This window comes from Colias eurytheme, chromosome 27 (genome assembly GCF_061535395.1).
Source record: "Colias eurytheme isolate Ceu_HAF_F1 chromosome 27, ilColEury1 Martin Lab GWU primary, whole genome shotgun sequence".
Classification (NCBI taxonomy): Eukaryota; Metazoa; Arthropoda; class Insecta; order Lepidoptera; family Pieridae; genus Colias; species Colias eurytheme.
This window is the reverse complement of record NC_143006.1, coordinates 4,126,594-4,146,084: the sequence shown is the minus strand read 5'-3', so window position 1 is coordinate 4,146,084 and position 19,491 is coordinate 4,126,594. Positions and strand designations below refer to the sequence as shown.

Below are 19,491 nucleotides of genomic sequence, written 5' to 3'. Positions count from 1 at the left end.
TTAAATTTTATTTTTCTTTATATTTTTAATATTCTTTTTTCATTTTAAAATGTGGCTTGTGATTGGTTAACATGTATAAATCGTACTTTTCGTATAGGCGTCCAACTAGAATGAACGACTATGGGCTGAAAAGGATTCCCGATTATACCGACTTGGCGTATAAAGAAGCTGTTTCTAAGCTGAGATATTTTTTGTCGGGGAACAGCGCACCGAGTGTGAGTATATTTATGTCATATATTTTTCAGTAATGGTGCAGTTTTTATTGTGAGATTGAATTAAAAAAATGTAGAGTTAGTTGTTCTTATTTTAAAATTTGCGATAAATACGTAAAGGATAAATAAAAGAAAAATAGATATAATTTAATAAAAATTGCTACAAAATAAACTAAAACAACAATAAACTTTTTATTAAATAAAACACACACATGTGAATAATAAATTTTAATAAAATAAATTATAGTGTTACTCTATCATGCATTTCTTGATAATTCTATTTTACTCTGCGAAGGAACAACTTATCTTCGTCCTAGTGAGTTGTGAATATCTAGACGAACCCTTATAAACTGAAAATAAATAAAAGAAAGTTGTTAGTTACACCACTAACTATAAAAGACGGTTTTAATGATTTTTGGTTTGTTGATTGTTCGTCTTGTTTTACTTAATCGCTCTACCATTTTTGGTGTATTGGATTTACTATCGATTGAGTAGCTTTTGACTTTATTATTTATCTAAATACAAACATTAATTTTTTCTGAATAATATTACTTAGTGAAAGTAACTTGAGTCTATTAAAAAAATAATTATTATAATTTTTATTCTAAAATCGTTTTTCATCCATAAGAATAAAAAACATGTATTTATTCCCCAATCCTACAGGTCCGCAGTTATGGCGGTTCTCCATCTCTCAGGAACCTCGACGATTCAGACGCAGACATCGATAAGAAGTACCCTTTCAACCTATCGGAGTACAAACCGCGCCCGCGGCTTACCGCAAAGTATACCACTCTGTACGCGGACAGCCTCAATAACTATACACCACCCGCGCCGACTAGCAATGGTAAGATTTGTTATAATCTAGCGTTTCGCCCTGGATTCGCCCGTGGTACATGTTTACGTTTTCTCTCCAAAAGAACCATCCTCGTACTTCGAGGAATATTATTAAAAAAATTAACGAAATCGGTTCAGTCGTTCTCGATTTGGCAATTCATTTTTATTATATAAGATCTAGTTATAATGGGATCTAAAAGTATTTTCTTTATTTCCTAGTCATCTTCATAAATTTTTGACTCACTAGAATGACACAGGCATTTTATGGATTTGGGCCAAACAACTTCAACTACAACTAATATCACAGATTACTAAATACTACCTATCTACTATAAATAATGTGAAGTAGTGCAAGCGTTAGTACATAACAAAAGATAAGATAGATACTAACAAATTACTTTAGTTATCTTAATGAATTAGCGGTAAAGCTTTTTGTTATTTATCTATAGCGCGCCAAATTAAAAAAAATCCGTCGTTTGATAATACACCAAAAACTTCGCTAATATATTCGACTGACCGGTTGGCTTGGTTGGTATTGACCCTGCCTTCCAAGCCAGAAGTCGTTGGTTCGATTCCCACCCGGGGCAAATATTTGTGTGATGAACATCGATCTTTGCTCCGTGTCTGCATGTTAATTATCTATAAGTATATATATTTATAATTATATATATGTATGTTTATCAGCCATCTGGTTTCCATAACACAAGCGAAAAGCTTAGTATGGGATCATATCGTGCCGTGTGTGAAAATTGTCCTGAAATATTTATTTATTGTTATTATTATATTCCAACCTTGTTATAAATGTTCTAAGAATTGAAATATTTCAGTTCCACCACCTACCAATACATCTGACCTCACGGGTGGGACCAACCCAGATGTAGTCAACTTCATTCAGAAGCAAGAAGAATACATTGAACAGTTGGAACGCGAGAGTCAGTATTGTAGAGTGAGTTTTGTTTTTATATGAGTTTAAATTTACTTATTTGTATTTAACAAATTTGTGTGTGTTTGAATTCAAATAATTTCAATTCCTTAAAATTATTTGCCAAGTAGGTTCTTTTTGAATATATCGAATACTAATTTTACGAGCTCTAGGTTTATGTAAATAATTTTTGTATCAGTCGCTCTATTATATCCTAGGTGAAGAATTAAGATTTCATTATATCGTTAACTTTTTGTTGAATTCACGGATAAAATTTATCCACAGATAAATTATGTACTTATATTGTAGTAGAAAATAAAGGTACCTACCGTGAAAACCATAATGTTATTAATCTCAGAACGAAAACAAACTCCTCAATTTGTATTCTTCTAATATTCACAAGAAATATCCACATTAACAGGAAGAACTCAACAATCTCCTCGGTAAAGTTAAAGAAGTTATATCGGAAAATGAAAACCTCCACGAAGCCCAAAAGAACAAAATGATTACTCGAATGTTCCATACCTACAATGGCTCTGAGACAGACGACTTGGACGACGTTGGGGATAGCACTGGCTTGGATAGCGATAATAAGGTATGTTTATCTGTGCAACTGGTTGAAAGCAAAAAAAAGCAAAAACAAAGTAGAAAAAAGCTAAAGGTTATTGTGAAGGGAAATTAAAAGCTAACAAATTAAAAGCTAAGCTACATACGTAAAGAGAAAAAAAATTGTAGGTATTGTATTTATTTCCCGCGATGGTGATTAAATTTTTGATTAAATAAGAATAGGTGCTGTTACTTTTAACATGATAAATATGTAGAATCAAATGGATACCTTTATTTCTCCACTATTTTTATCTTAATAGTGTACAAAAAACTCAACGAAATTAATCTTTTAAAAGACATTGAGTATGAATTAACAAAATTCTTATAGCTATAAGCAATCTCTTCCTGATATAATTAATGTATTGTTTAATTCTTTTCACTGATTATTCCGTTTTACTCTTTAATTCTTAGAGCAGTAACTAACCTATATATTAGTTTATGTAAAATAATTGATTTAGGGAACGCCATCCAAAAATCGTAGACCGAGAAGCCGCTCCACCAAATTGGAAGGTCCAAACATCGTATTTGAGTCGCGAATTTCTGAGTTAGAAGCTCAGTTGACTCAATCCAAGATAGACCTGAAGAAGGTTCAGGTAAGCCGTAAGTTACAGTCGGAATTAATAATATAATTAAAAGTTCATGGCCAAATGAACATAGATTTCTGGCGTCTTTATACGTTAAAGGTTTTTTTTTTATTTATTAGGAAGAAAATAATGAAAACAAACGAAAATTGGCAAATGGACTTGTCGACTCTACCTGTTTAGATGGCTTCAAGAGACAGATCGACAATTTGCAAAGGTAAGACCAAAAAAAAATATAGTAATAGAATATTCCTAATATTTTACTACATGATTTTAAATTACTTGTTCTTACTAACATTGTAAATAATTTAGACAGCCTTGAATAAAATCTAACACGGGTTTTATACAGTACTAGCGGTCCGCCCCGGCTTCGCCCGTGGTACATAATATTTACGTTTTCTCTACATAAGAACCATCCTCGTACTTCAAGGAATATAATAAAAAAAGAATTATCGAAATCGGTTCAGCCGTTCTCGAGTTATGCGCTTACCAACACATTTTGCGATTCATATTTATATATAAGATAATAAATTATTACTTTTCAGAGATAAAAATGCGCTTGAGAATCAAATATCAAAGCTCAAACTGAGCTTGGAGCAACGAGATAGCGACGTCGACGGTCGGTACAAGCGTGGCTCTGAAGCTATCGAGAACCAACTGAGAGAGGAGAGGAATAATTTGGAAGCAGAAATACGTCGTCTTAAAGTAATTGGTTATGTCGATAATGTAAATACACTGTTAGGTATAGGGCAATTTTAATTGACGAAATAAATGCAATATATGTAAATCTTGGTACGATCGGGTTGAAAATAGATCTTAAACGGGATGTGGATATGAATAGTTGACTTACGTATGTAGATGTTATGGTAGATGGGTTAAAATATCGAGTCTAAATTGAGATTGGGTTGTATGGATGTATGATGTAGGTTGATATGGATGGCGGATATGATGGAATAGTATGGGATGGGATGGTAAAAGATTCAATTGAAAGATGTGATGCGATTGTAAATAACATAAAATAGAAAACTTCTTCACAATTTGATAAGATGAAACTAAATGAAATAGGAAGAAACTAATGAAACACAGTAAAATGAAATGTATGAAACATTAAAGGACGAGCTATCAAACGAGCGCAGCAAGGTACGCTCGCTATCGAGCGAAACATCCCGTCGCGCGCTGCACGAGCGGAGCGCGGCGGAGCAGCGCTACACGCAGCACTTCGACGAGCTGCGCCACGAGCTCGCCGCGCAGTGCGACAACGTCGCCAAGCTGCAGGTGAGCTCCACGCAAGAAGCTTATATCTAATACACTGGAGAACGCAAGAAGCTTATATCTAATACACATTAACTTGTAACAGACAACTTAGTAGACAGACAATAATTGTAATTTTTGGTCACCAGACATGTGGTTATTTAAAATGTGATCCAAATTGCCTTCTTATAACTTTTTCACCAAATTTTTTTCTGTATTTAAAAAAAAACATTTTATTCAGCTTGATCTGGAACGCCAACGACGTGAAGAGAGCGAGCTCAAACGCGAAATATCCATGAAGAATGCCGCTATTGAAGAACTTAAAATGGAACTCAAGAACAAAACAGGTAAGAATAAGATTACTGCAAATATTTTACATGACATATTACAGAATTGAACCAATAACATTTTGCATTAAATGTTTATCTTTCAGCATCACTTCAAGCAGATTTGGCTCAAGCTTATGCTGAAAAAGCATCTCTGGAAGAAGAACTAGCGAGCGCTCGTCTTACAATTGAGAGGAATCAAAGACAGGCGAAACATGAATCCAATCGTCTTAATTCTGAAGTAAGATTTTAATTTTAAATAATTATCAAGCATATTATTTAGCATGTGGTGAATTGATTGTTTTAAAAGGGCAAGACATATTTGTGTTGTATTAAAATTCGGAAAAAATCATTATGACTTAGATATTACTATATTTTAAATTTAAACCAAAAAAATAATAATTTTAATATTAAAAATGGATCGATTAAAATGGTACGTTTTTGTTTTCATAGATACATTCTTTGCGTCAACGTTTGGATAGGTCTGATGCTGATCTCGTACACTCTCGACGTGAAAATCTTCGTCTTTCGGAGCAAATATCTAATTTGGAGAAAGAGGTATACCTATAATTTCAGTATAATAGAATATTTTAGATGTAACTATAATTTATGTAAAACAGAACAAAAAACAGGTGGGAGTTCCACAAGGATCCGTTCTTGTTCCTTTACCATTTATAACATACAAGTAGTATATAATTGAATATTAAATGTTTTTTCATATGAATAACTATTTATTTTGATTCACAGATCAACATGAAAACATTAACTCCAATATCACCGGAGAAGAATAAGAAGGAAAAAGAGATTTCTTCTGCGCTTGAGTCCATTGAAAATAAACACGGTATGTTATCAATATAAACACTTTATTTTATATTTGTTTCCCGTATCTACGTTACTGTGCTGTCCTTGATGTACGTCTTTTCATCTCATGGGTAAACTATTGATGTTTTGAATGAATCCATTATATTCTCTATAGTTTAAACAGCTTCAAAACATTTATATTTTACCCTTTCATTTTTAACGCATGCATGTTGATAGATAGTTATGAAAGGGCTTTACAATTGGTTTAAAACTTCAATAGTTTATTCATCAGATTGTTTATTAGTAATATCATCTTGTAGACATTAAAATAATTGGAGAATAATAGGAGTGATAACATCGGCGTCTTTAATTTGTACATACAAATACTAGACTAAGTGCCTAGCACGTTAACAGTTAGAATTATCTATAGGAAGTAAATTTGGTTCCACAGCTAAAACGGTGGCTGGGTTGGAGTCCATGATACAATCTCAAAACAGTCTGATGGAGAAACTCACCAACGAATGTCGTTTGCTTACAGACAAGCTTGACGACGCAAATCGTAGACATAAGTACGAAAACTTTTCAAATTTCTCTGCATGAAAAAAATCTAAATATCTATTATAATTGCACTCATTTTCTTTTGAAACAAATTGCGATCATTACCCATTTAAGTGTTCAAATTTAAAATTCTTAAAATTGATGTCCTGTCTGTTTGTTATTTTAATTCAAATAATCGATTCCTTGGGAGCTAACGTTGAGGCTGATATAAGTATTTAATTTAACGTTCGCTCCTCTTGTCCGATTGAAATTTCCTAACGTCGTGCTGTGTTTATATTGGCGGCAGGCAGAGCGCAGAGACGCAGCCGAGTAGACGAACCAATCAGAACACAGCGCGATCGATCAAGCTCAGGAGACCAACCAATAGCGAACCGTTCCAAGCGCCGCGTAAAAGAGTCCGATTCGTCGAATAACTACCCAATTGTTGTTGGACCGTTAACGACAAATCAGGATCTCACGAACACACATGGGGAAAGAATCTATAATTTACCGCTAATGATTCAACAGCCCTTTTTACGGGAGAAAAAGGAGCCAATCAAAGTTGATATTAGCGTGAAACTTATACCGAAACCAAAGAAGAGAGATCGAAAGAAACGTGAAACACCAGTTGAGGAAATACGCCCTGATAGTAAAGGTGTTAACAGTAGCATTAGTATGGAAGTTACAGATAGTAACATACGTGTTTTAAAGGAATCAGTAGAAGTATACGATGATAATACAGATAAATTAAATGTAGGGCCAATGGAAGAAGTTACCAAAAACGTAAACACTGCAGAATCTGAAAATAAAGAACCGGATATAACAACAAAAAAAGAAGAAGTGGCTGAAGATAAAATAATAAGTAATGAAGTTTCAGATACAAATGTACAAATAAACATCTCAGCTGGTTCACATTTAAATGAAAGTAATTCAGATGGTGATAACATTGAATCAAGTACAAACGTAGAACATACAAATATAGATGAATATAAAGAATCTAATGACACGAATCAAGATGATTGTGAAAGTACAAAGGAAAATAATTAAGTTTAAATTGAAATATATATTATCTTATTCAAAAAGTGTGTGTAGAATTTTTGGAAATATTATATAATTAAACAAAATTTGTATTTTGAAAAGATGTTATGGCATATTCACGAAATCGGAGAATTCATTTTACGCTTTGTCTATTGTAGATCTTGAAAGTGATATAAATTTTTCATTTGCGTGGCTTTTTAGGGCTTCATCAAAGTCAATGTTGTTAAACTTAATAGTATTTATCTCTTACAAGTTTTTATTCTTAAATTTTTTATCCTTAACGTGCAATGAATTAAAATAATATACTACTATGTTGTTGTGTATCAAGTGTGCAAGTAGATTTTCGATGTTGTTAACATGCTTAGCTTAGCTATTTGTTGTTCTTTGTTATTGCTTCATGAAATTGTAATTTAATTTTATTTATTGTTAAATTATCTTCTTGTGTTACTGTTACGTTATGTTAAATAGGTATGCTATTAAATGTTTTAACTTCGTGTTTAATGGGCAATGATGGCAATATTGTATTGAGTTTAATAAATTTAACTTGCTTCAACTGTTCTTGTATTCATTTCATCATAATTATACGCATATACGTATAAATCTACTCAGAATCATCTTTTATTATTTTCAAGTCTTTAAGACTTAGTTAGTTCCACATTATTCACATCGCAATTTTCTTTCAGAGTCGAAAAGACACAATTGCTTTGCAGGAATACTGAACTTATGAGAAAACTCAGAAACTTGTGGTCTTCTCATAAGAAATATTGCACTACCACCATAGCACCATTTCGAAGTTACACTCCGTTAAGCGGTTACCCAGCTAGCTCATCATATGATTTAGACCGCACATATATGACCTCTACGCCTTATATGTCTAGATATAGAGTTAGAAGAAGTGAGGGGTCAAGTAATTATGGTAGTAAAGATGATATCAATGATGTAATCACGAATTTAAGTGATCTCTCTATAGATCGATTTGATTCTGATGACGATCCAGTTAAGGTAAGAGGTAAACTTAACAAGAATCTACCAGATTTTAAAAAGAGTGACTTTTGAGTAGAAATAACACATGTAGAAAATGTGCATGATGGAGTAGATTTAGAATTTAAACACCATATTTTAGTAATATAGTATCTTTTATCTATTAAGTATGTATTATTTTATAAGGTACATAATATTACCATCAGTATTAAAAATGTACTAAGTACAATACTAAGTAATGATATATTTACATGCAAGTGTACAATTTAAAATCATACTATATTTTGCTTTCTATTACGACTCATTTGAACTATCCCAATGTACATACACGACTTTATTAATATTTAAAATATGTATATTGCATGAGTGTGTGCGTGTGGTCACTATTGTGTGTGTGTTCAGGCAAGAGCTGGGCACTCTGCAGCGTCAAGTAGAGAGCCTGGGGCGAACCATGCAAACTGCGTATTCGCACCCACCTAGCACTCAAGGTATGTATTTTAACAATGACATAAACAGGTATGGAACCTTGAGCATCTATTGGATCTCTAACAGCTAAAAGAACACACTTTACAGTTTCATCTTTTTATCACGTTTATAATACTATATAAAAGCCATTTTTATATTAAGAATTAAAAAAAAATGGTTTTATAAGTGACGTAACGTACATTGAATTAAAGCATTAAAATATTTATTTTTAAATTCATTCTTGGACATATAAACTATTACGCAAGTCAGATTTTAAGACTAGATTAAAAGGCTCATGTATTGGAAATTAAAGTTTAGATACACGTACTAATTATCACATTTCAGCACCTACCACGCACGCTCCCACAACCGTCAGAATACCAGATACCACTGCCACAACCAGACCAAACTATACCAGAGATGAGCCCACCAGAGACACCACATCTGGAGAACCAACTAGAACAAACAACAGAGTTGATGAAAAACCCGGAAATATAATCGACCATAGTACAGAAGATATCACCGAAATGCCCCCAAAAACTAATGAATATGCAATAGCACAAGAAACTCCACGATTAAGGCAAATGAGCAAACAAAATTCCCGCGAATCAGTTAAAAGTGAACGAAAACTCTCGCAAAATTCTTCAAAAGAATCTATCCATGAACAAAATATCAAGCAAGTCGATGATAATCCATCACCTGTAACTCAATTGAATACGGATGATATTCCAGAACAAAATACAATCGAACATCAACCTGAACAAATTGAACAACATGAACCACTGGAACAACATGAACCAATGGAAGAAAAACAGGAAGAACAATATGATGAGCAAAATTACGGTCAAGAATATCAAAATTATGAACAAGGCTATGATCAAAATCAACCTACATCAGAATATCCACCACAAGAATATGAACAACAGCAATATTCTGAACAACAGTATGAAAATTATGAACAATACCCGCAACAATATGCTGATCCTAATGCTCAATACGAAGGCCAATACGAGAATTACGCCACAGACGGTAATTACACAGAGCAGAATTACGATAATACGCAATATAATCAAGAATACACCCCTCAATATGAAGAAAATGTATCGGAAACACAACAAAATGTAGAAATAAGTCAAAATAGTTCGCCTAACGAAAAAGTAGCAAGCCAAAGTTAGCATTAAATTTTATTTTACGTGCAATATTCGTTATTTTAGCTTAATTTAATAAAATGAGAAATTAGATTAGTTAAATTATTTCGCTCTTACACATTGTAATTTTTATATTGTTAAGTTAAAGAAAATATTATATCCAATGTAGAAAATGCATTAGGTATATTATTTATTTATTCCTTAAACCTATTGTAGTTTATAATATTGTGTATAATTTTTATTAAGTTCACAGTAATATTCTTGCTCAATATAGGTCAGATTTTACAATAGAAATGCGTGTTTTATTTTTTCCCTGCCTTATAAAAAACTGTAAAAAAACGATACATAGAATATTATAACCTTAATAAATGATAAACAATACTTATTACTTTTATTAAGGCTTTTATCTACATATATTCATTTTATTTTAATCACTACATAGTTTAAACACTTTTTAAACACGTTTATAACAAATAAGCTTCCCGTAGTGTGTCGCTCTATGTATGCTTATATCTTTTATACTACTATCATCTTTTACTACGTAATAGATTTTTTTAATAGATAAAGTGTTTCTCAAAGATGGCTTTAGTGTGGTTTTAGTAGGTATATAATTTGTACTAAGATTTGTGCAATTTTACATTTACACAAAGTTACATGAAACCTTCCCTATAATTTGTTACCAAAATATTTATAAATTTTATATTTATAATCTGTGATTTAATAGGTACGACTTGACTTGGATATTGACATTTGACAATCGATCAAAAATGACATCTGACACTGTTTTGGGAAGAAATGTGTTGTTTCTTGTTATTGTGTTAATGTAAATGGTAATTTTGGATTAATTGCATATTCTTAATAATAGCATACATAAACAATGGTGTGCGAGAAATGTGAGAAAAAACTGGGTAGAGTTATCACACCAGATCCATGGAAAACCGGCGCGAGGAATACAGTTGAGTCAGGAGGACGAAAAGTAGGTGAAAATAAAGCACTAACAGCAAAGAAGGGCCGGTATAATCCTTACACGTCTAAATTTTATGAGTGCAAGTAAGTAAACTATGAATTTGAAAGCATTTATCATTCTGTTGTGTTAAATTCTCGTATTTTCATACATAATCTAACGTAACGGCACCAGTCTTGTACAGATTAAGGAAAAAATTGAAGTTTTTTGCATATTTCTCGTAGGTTTTTTAACTTTATTGGATATTGTTAAGTTAAACCTTTAGTTCAATGTTAGTTTAACGTAACCAATGTTAGAAAAAAGATTACAATGCATAAATAATGAAGTTATTTATAAATTAAAAAACCACTTTTTTGCACCAGTGATGGACAGTGAAAATCTAATGATGGACACCCAGTTTTGGACAACATCCAGTTATGAACACCCATTTATGGACTGTACCTAATATTTTTTCTCCAGTTATTTACACTTGGAGAAGACTTATAGTTCATCAATAGAATCTTGAAAATGATGATTGGAATATAATAAATCGGGGATGTATTTATAAAAAATAGTACTTATTAATTATTTTGCATAGTTATAATATTTAAAACAGTCTTAATTTCCATTTTCTAGGAAAAAATTGGACAAATGCATCGTTAAATACGAGTTATGTCCGTTAAGAAACACCAATATGGGTTTTTTTTCTCAATAAGTCAGGGATGAAAAATATAACTAAAAAAAGTACTGCCATTCCATCCATTTTGGGACTTCTTCTTCTTCGTCATATCACTCTCGTCAGAGCGAACGTGGTCAACATGAGGTTTGGGGGGGTAGATGTTACCCGCTTCACGATATTCCGCCATATCTTTCTGTTTCCTGGCATTCCGCTACACTCGTGAAGTGAATCGCCAATCTGAATCCGCCAACAGCCTTAATTTGATCGGTCCATCGATATGGATTCCAAATTGTAGCACGAGGCAAAAAGCTTTTTTTAAACTGTTGTCAAGATGGTGTGGATGAAATTTAAGCGTGTGTGCTATATGGTGGTGGAATTTAGCAGCAGACAGCGATCCAAACAGTTCATCAGAGACCATTGTTCTAAAATATATTCTTCATGGGTAGATATATATTATGTTGTTGGACCCATTAGTGTAATTTTAACAAAAAATGTCAATGTCCATTATAGGAACCAAAGCAAATCCAGTCATGGACAATTGTTGTACAATATTGGAACCCTTTGTTTGAAATCGTCGTGATAGGTATATTATTAATCAGAATGAAAAGACAATACAGAAAAGGGCATGTAATTAATACCTTTAAAAAAAGTTTATTTTCGACATATGTCCATAAATGGATATATCCATAGAATTAAATCCAGTTATGGACACTGAAGAATTTTATTTAAACAACATAACCTATCATGATACTAAATCGTGTAATATTTCATACAATTAACTACTATAAATAAAAGTAATATCAAATTTTGCTAACATATATAAAAAAATTCTTATAACCAAAATTGTGTCCTCACTTCCTTAAGGATTTCCTTAGTAAAAACGGATTTCTTCGAAACGAGTCGCAGTAACTAAACATAACGTTCTGCCATCTTCAAACGTTTTGGCCGAATAAGATGAAGTGTCGTATTTTGATAGCTTATGAACCAAACTTTTATTTTAAGTATTGCCAAATTATATAACGTTAATTTTGGTCTTAATATTTAAATTTAATATTTATTTTGTCCATTACTGGATGCTTGTCCACCACTGGTGCCGTTACCTTATCTATTGAATCAACACTCGAAAATTTCTACGATGACTTGTTTATGTAAGGGGATGTAAGGGAGCACAATAACACCTCAGTGCTCCAATAGTCAACCTCACCTTCCCGCGGTGCATCCTGTTGAACAACGGACGAGGCTCTGACGACCGACTGATGGCGGTATAACCATCCAAATCAGCATAACAAAATCTAACAGGACAGCAATGGGCAGCAGCATTGCTGTCTCGAAATGTTATGCACTGCGGTCGCCAACCCGCATGCCCAGCGTGGCGACTATGGGCATTTACCAATTATGGCAAGCTATTCCCAACCACGGCCCCCAGTTCCCGGTAGTTCTACTATTCCCGGCTACGGCGGCGGTCGTGGTAACGGTAGAACAGGGGGTGCGAAGAATCCCCGGGTTACGGTAGGCCGCCAAATCCAACTGACCCTTGCAACGTATAACGGACGCACGCTACGGCTCGATGAACACCTTGTGCAGCTCGAAGAGGAGTTAAGTAATATAAAGTGGCATATTCTTGGGTTATGCGAAGTCCGAAGAGAGGGAGAGGACACCATAACTCTTGAATCGGGACATATCATGTACTTTAGAGAAGGAGACCGCCTTTCTGAAGGTGGTGTTGGGTTTCTGGTCAACAAAGTCCTCTGTTCCAACATTGTAGAAGTCGCAAGTGTGTCGCCCAGGGTTGCGTACCTCATACTTAAGATCTCTAAGAGGTATAGCCTTAAGGTGATCCAGGTTTACGCACCAACTTCGGCACACTCTGACGAAGATGCAGAAAAAATATACGAAGATATATCTAAAGCCTTACATTACACCAAAAAGGCACACTACAATGTTGTGATGGGGGACTTCAACGCTAAAGTGGGAACGCAAAGTTGCAGCGAATCGGCGATAGGACCGCACGGTTTTGGAGTCAGAAACCAGAGGGGTCATATGCTGGTCAACTTCCTCGAAAAAGAGGGACTGTATTTGATGAACTCTTTCTTCAAGAAACAGCCCCAAAGGAAGTGGACCTGGCAAAGCCCCGATGGTAGGACCCGTAACGAGATTGACTTTATCATTACGGACAAAAAACGCATATTCAGAGATGTCTCAGTGATCACAAGGTTTAATACGGGCAGTGATCACCGTTATCTTAGAGGCACTCTGAATATCAATTGCAAGTTAGAACGAAACCGATTGATAAGGCCAATACTCCGGCCCAGTCCACTTCAAACCGTTGTTGAATCTGAAACTTTTCAGTTAAAATTACACAATAGATTCGCCTCCTTAGAACCCACAAATGACGTTGATCAAAAACTCCAACAAGTCATTGATATTCTCAGGGAAGAAGGCAAAGGGCTGTTCAAAATAAAATCCACCGGTAAAAAGTCTAAACTTTCGCGGGGGACCCTGGCTTTGATGGACGAGCGACGCGATAACCCACAATTAGCTTTGCCAGCCCAAAGGCTATTAAACAAAAGGATATCCACGATGGTTCGGCGTGACCTTAGATCCTATAATACTCTTGCAGTTGAAAAAGCAATTGAGCAAAATCGCGGATCGAAAGTGTTCGCGCAAAACCTAGATAGATCTTCACTGACAAAGCTGACAACATCTACGGGGAGCGTCTTGACATCGAGGCCGGAGATTCTCGCGGAGGTTGAAGACTTTTACAGCCGCTTGTACACTTCACACAAACCTAAGCCAGTACCATCCAATAAAGACCCCAGAGCTACCTTAACTCGCCATTACACCGATGAGCTTCCCGAAATCAGCCTAGACGAATTGGAGTTGGCCCTGAGGCAACTTAAAAACGGAAAAGCCCCTGGAGATGACGGAGTAACTACGGAGCTTGTAAAGGCAGGTGGAGCTCCAGTCCTAAAACAACTAAGAGACCTGTTTAATTCTGTCCTCTTCACTGGGAGAACTCCGAAGGCGTGGAGCGAAAGTGTCGTGGTGCTGTTCTTTAAAAAGGGGGACAAAACCCTCTTAAAGAACTACAGGCCCATATCACTTTTGAGCCACACCTATAAATTGTTCTCAAGGGTCATCACCAACCGTCTCGCACGAAGACTCGATGAGTTTCAATCTCCGGAACAGGCCGGGTTTCGAAGTGGATTCAGTACCATAGACCACATCTACACAGTGAGGCAGATTGTACAGAAAACAGAAGAGTACAATCAGCCCCTGTGCATTGCTTTTGTGGATTATGAGAAAGCTTTCGACTGCATCGAGACGTGGTCTGTTCTGGAGTCCTTGCAGCGCTGCCAGGTAGACTGCAGATATATCGAGGTGCTGAGATCTCTGTACGATGCCGCAACCATGTCCGTCCAAATCCAGAACCAGCGTACCAAACGTATCCATCTACGGCGAGGTGTGAGACAAGGCGACGTAATCTCGCCGAAATTGTTCACAAACGCGTTAGAGGATATGTTTGGGACGCTGGATTGGAAAGGACGAGGCATCAATATCAACGGTCAGTATATCTCGCACTTGCGATTTGCCGATGACATAGTCATTATGGCTAAATCGCTGCAGGATCTCAAGCAGATGCTGAATGAATTAGCCGAATCCTCCTTACGCATCGGTCTCCGCATGAACTCAGACAAAACGAAGATCATGGTCAATAACCATGTTTTACCGGAGCCGATCATAATAAATGGAGTCTCCCTAGAAATTGTTCAAGAGTATGTATACCTAGGGCAAATGCTCCAACTAGGTAAGAACAATTTCGACGGTGAGATCAACAGGCGGATACGGCTGGGTTGGGCGGCTTTTGGAAAACTCCGTCGAGTCTTCGCGTCGTCACTACCACAATGCCTCAAAACAAAAGTATTTAATCAGTGCGTCCTACCTGTCATGACCTACGGAGCCGAGACGTGGACACTGACAGTACGACTGGTCCACCAACTTAAAGTCGCTCAGCGTGCTATGGAGAGAGCTATGCTCGGTATTTCTCTGAGGGACCAAGTCCGGAACGAAGTAATTCGCCAGAGAACGAAAGTTACCGACATAGCTCAACGGATTAGCACGCTGAAGTGGCAGTGGGCCGGTCATATGTGCCGCAGAACGGACAACCGCTGGGGCACACATGTACTGGAGTGGAGACCGCGGCTCGGCAAACGTAGCGTAGGACGCCCTGCTACAAGGTGGAGTGACGACATCCGCAGGGTTGCTGGGCAAAACTGGCGACAACGAGCAAATGACCGGGCTCAATGGCGTGCCATGACTGAGGCCTATGTCCAGCAGTGGACAAACATGGGCTGTTAATGATGATGATGATGATGACTTGTTTATAAATGCGACTATGAATAAATTTTTAACTCAGAAACACCTCGATACTTTCAACATAACACTTTAAAAGCTACTTAAGAAGTTTATTTCTACAATAAATACTTAACAAAATCCTTTACCTGAAAAAAAAACGAATTAAATAATTCTAATTGATTAAATAATGATATTATTAATCATGTTTTTACAGGATATGCAGAACAAAAGTACATCAAGTTGGATCTCACTACTGTCAAGCATGTGCATACAAGAAAGGGATCTGTGCTATGTGCGGAAAGAAGATTTTAGACACTGCAAATTATAGGCAAAGTTCAACGTAACATTTGGACAAAAGATTTAAGTTTATGTGGAAAATATTAAATATTATAGATATAAGTTTATTTAATATCCTCTTTGTACTAAAGGTTAATGCAATTTTCATATACAGGGTGTCCCACTATTGGTATACTAAGCGAGAAGGGACTTGTAGTTTTGCATACACTGATCACATATTACTTAAACAACAAAATTACATCAAAAAATTTTGCTAAATTTTTCCTGAAAAACGCATGTTTTCTTCTCTAGCTTCACGCAGCTGGCATATAACGCTTCGCTAATGTGAGCATTTTGTCTATGAAAACATAATCTTAAACGATAGGTCACGTGCTGGTATGGGTGGCAACTGGCATATTGCTTGTTATGGGTGTACACATAGAGTTTTAAGAATTCATCTATTTGAAAAAAAAACTGCGTCTGGAATTTTATACTTAAATATTTTTTACATACTCAGAGTATGTAAAACTATAACCTCCTTTGAGCTTAGTATACCAACAGTGGGACACCCTGTATATTTAATAAGATGCATTTTTATGTTTTATTGGTATTTTGTACTAGTAATTGATTGACATCTACAATCTTTAAAAACTGTAAAAAATGTTCACAATAAACAGAAGTCATTTTTAAATAAAATAAAAAATTGTAAAATATTTGTAGATTGTTTGTAAAATAGTTATAAGATTACCCATTGAAATGTTCACATAGCACAATAGATTATTGATAAAATTCTTTTATATCTTTAGATACAGATGTTATAAATGTTGACTTGAAATCCTGAATATTATAAAATAATTATATGTACTTACTTATACTTGTATATACCTAGTTACTTAAATATAAATTAGGAATTAAATATGCATTTTATTAAGAAAAAATCCTACTCATAATTTTATTACTCTATAAATTTACTTGACCAAATCATCTTAAATCTATTTTTTTGTTTATCTTTAATGGTACGGTCAGGCGCGCAAGCAGCCCATGCGCTTACGTGGGCCAAGCACATGCTTGCGAGCATGCCAGTCAGTACGAACATGAGTGACGATAAAATTAAAAACCGAAACTCAATCTACAAATCAATAAAAAGAAAATTAAATATGATAAGGAATTATAGAGTTACTTTTTAACATACACAAATGTTTGTAAGCAAGTTAAGAATTAATTTTATATATTTTTTAATTTTGGTAAGATTTTGGCAAATTTATATTTGTTTTTCAATATTTACCTATATTATTTAAACATTTTTCTTTGTCCTGAGATTAAAATTATATAATAATAGAGTCAAGTGTTAATAATAATTTATTTTATTTTATTAGGTTTTCAATTACGACATCCAATGTTTACAAAATGACCACTCCCATGAAAATTACGAATCTCTTCTCAATTCGCTAATAAATCTGAACGAAGAACGAATGAAAAACATTAATAGAATGATTCGATTGAATGATAATAATTTTAACGGATTTTTAAGGACTTTGTTGAATGACCAACAGCCTGATTATACAATTGTTGTTGTTAAAGTATGTACCTTAGTAATTCTTTACTAGTAAATTAAAGTCTTTGTACTCTAAGCTCTACTAAACATAACTACTCTACTCTATCTAAAAACAACTGTTTGCACGCATAATTGTGCATACATATCAAAAACTAACTACAGGATTAGGCATATTAGTTTTGCTTGAAAAAAATAACCATTTTATTAGGTACTATAAAAAGGTCCCTTATACAGGGAAATTTTCTGTAGGGGGTCTAGCTTGTAAACAGTCTCAACTCTAGTCTCTATATTACAAAAAGTTTGCTATTTTGCTTCAAAAACATTTTTCCACAGGACATAGACAAACACAATTCCAAGGAAGATAAAAAGCAAGCAGATGAACTCCAACAAAATCTGGTGATACCAGACAGAGCATTAAGATTTGGTGATAGTTCGGATTCGGATTCCGATTTCTCTATTTTCCCCAAGGACAAGGAGCCTAAAGTATACAGTGTGGTATACAGTGATAACGATAGTATACCGATTCCTAGAGCTCGAAAGAGGTGTATATTTGCGTGTAAAAACGCGTATAGGCGTGTATGTCGAAAATTTAAATACGAATGTTCATCGAGAATGCGGCGGTACTTCAAGGCGGAATGTGACGATGCGTGCGAAAAAAGATTCTAGAAAAATAAATAAATACTGAGTAAAATGTGTTTTAATATCGTCTCCCACTTAACCATAGTTATTGTAATTATAAATTCTACTCAACAATGTTTATTGTAAGGTAGTCTATTCCTGTTTTGGCCGACACGCTCTTGCCAGTAATTATAGTATATCGTATTCGTAACACTTGCGAAATCACCAAATCTGTAGGTACTTACTAAGTTTAAATATACAGCAATCAAATATAAATTAGGTACATGGTAAATATAACAAGTAGACCTAGATAGGTATATATAGAAAAAAAGCTTTCAATATTATTTTACCGTTCTAAGGTACCTTTAACATGACTTATGTATCTGTGAATCGAACCCTAACAACACACAATATTGTATATACCATACTAGATGTTTTACAATAACACTTATAAATCAGAAATTTTTTTTGTGTAAGAGTTAAAATGCCTTCAAAGCTTTCATAAAAGAGAACGAACCAAAAAATGTTATATCCGTAATATAGTACAGTTAAATGATTTTCAAACTCGGAATCAATTAGTATTTTATCATTACGAAAACGCACGTAAACGCTCAATTTGATTTATTATAATTGGCTAGAGGTAGGTTATATTTTTTCAATAGAAATATTATTTTTACTTTATTCAAGATGTTTGTGTGCATTCAAGATATTCATTTTAAATATTTTATTTTATTTTCTATACTTATGGTATGGTACATATTGTAATACATATTATGAAATGAAAGTAGTAGTAGCACTATTATATATTCTGTGGTAGTAGTGCAAGGCCTAAAGAAGCTATTTTGTTTCAGAAAATAGATGCAAGAATTTATATTAAACCTATAGAAGCAAGTTATGAAGATACAAAAGGAGTGAGTGATATTAGAAATAACATGTTTTTTACTTTACCTGTAAGTTCCTTCTGTACAATCTTGAAATATTATTTGTATCTATGTTTAAATTATTTATCTATTTTTTCAGCATGATTTACTACGATCAGAGTTACCCCAATCTCTTGAATCGGAACCTTACAGTGCTTCAAATAAGGACCATTTTACTAATAGCACTTTAGAACTTAATAAAACACAAATGGAAATGCTAAGAAAATCGTGGCACGCGACTTGCGACAAAAAAGCTGCTAAAACATGTCGAAAAGCCTGCATTAATACGTATAAAATTGTTTGTAGCGCGTATTTATGTAAGAAAAGTATGAAAAGAAGTTTTAAGAGGGAATGTAAAAGGAACTGTAGAGGGCGCTTTGTTATGTCGAAAGGAGATAGTGAATAAATGCATTGAATTGTTTTATTTCATCTTATATTTTGG

The 19,491-nt window shown here is 34.4% G+C and overlaps 3 protein-coding genes across 3 annotated transcripts; all 3 read left to right on the top strand.

The window, feature by feature from the left end:
• LOC149896846 (uncharacterized) lies at positions 1 to 9,903 on the top strand. The gene is made up of 15 exons (XM_090117318.1): positions 1 to 215; positions 876 to 1,056; positions 1,874 to 1,992; positions 2,390 to 2,563; positions 3,033 to 3,167; positions 3,278 to 3,372; positions 3,701 to 3,860; positions 4,269 to 4,430; positions 4,648 to 4,753; positions 4,840 to 4,973; positions 5,186 to 5,290; positions 5,480 to 5,573; positions 5,985 to 6,102; positions 8,492 to 8,577; positions 8,900 to 9,903. The coding sequence occupies exons 1-15, from the start codon at positions 72 to 74 to the stop codon at positions 9,727 to 9,729; spliced, it is 2,643 nt and encodes an 880-aa protein (XP_089973444.1). The 5' UTR covers positions 1 to 71; the 3' UTR covers positions 9,730 to 9,903.
• Positions 9,904 to 10,482: 579 nt separating this feature from the next.
• LOC149896845 (cysteine-rich PDZ-binding protein) lies at positions 10,483 to 16,156 on the top strand. Its single transcript, XM_090117333.1, has 2 exons — positions 10,483 to 10,752; positions 15,895 to 16,156. Exons 1-2 carry the CDS (start codon positions 10,580 to 10,582, stop codon positions 16,022 to 16,024), a joined length of 303 nt encoding a protein of 100 aa, XP_089973459.1. The 5' UTR covers positions 10,483 to 10,579; the 3' UTR covers positions 16,025 to 16,156.
• A 996-nt stretch (positions 16,157 to 17,152) lies between these two features.
• On the top strand, positions 17,153 to 18,177 carry LOC149896844 (uncharacterized). Its single transcript, XM_090117163.1, has 3 exons — positions 17,153 to 17,200; positions 17,333 to 17,536; positions 17,845 to 18,177. Exons 1-3 carry the CDS (start codon positions 17,153 to 17,155, stop codon positions 18,175 to 18,177), a joined length of 585 nt encoding a protein of 194 aa, XP_089973289.1.
• Positions 18,178 to 19,491: the final 1,314 nt, after the last annotated feature.

Excerpts from the sequence above, each read along its gene's own strand:
- LOC149896846 (XM_090117318.1), top strand. The coding sequence starts at position 72 with ATGTATAAATCGTACTTTTCGTATAGGCGTCCAACTAGAATGAACGAC. Across the intron at positions 1,057-1,873 it reads ACCCGCGCCGACTAGCAATG|TTCCACCACCTACCAATACA; the intron begins GTAAGATTTGTT and ends GAAATATTTCAG. Across the intron at positions 3,168-3,277 it reads TAGACCTGAAGAAGGTTCAG|GAAGAAAATAATGAAAACAA; the intron begins GTAAGCCGTAAG and ends TTTATTTATTAG.
- LOC149896845 (XM_090117333.1), top strand. The coding sequence starts at position 10,580 with ATGGTGTGCGAGAAATGTGAGAAAAAACTGGGTAGAGTTATCACACCA. Across the intron at positions 10,753-15,894 it reads TCTAAATTTTATGAGTGCAA|GATATGCAGAACAAAAGTAC; the intron begins GTAAGTAAACTA and ends ATGTTTTTACAG.
- LOC149896844 (XM_090117163.1), top strand. The coding sequence starts at position 17,153 with ATGTTTGTAAGCAAGTTAAGAATTAATTTTATATATTTTTTAATTTTG. Across the intron at positions 17,201-17,332 it reads TTATATATTTTTTAATTTTG|GTTTTCAATTACGACATCCA; the intron begins GTAAGATTTTGG and ends TTATTTTATTAG. Across the intron at positions 17,537-17,844 it reads ATACAATTGTTGTTGTTAAA|GACATAGACAAACACAATTC; the intron begins GTATGTACCTTA and ends ATTTTTCCACAG.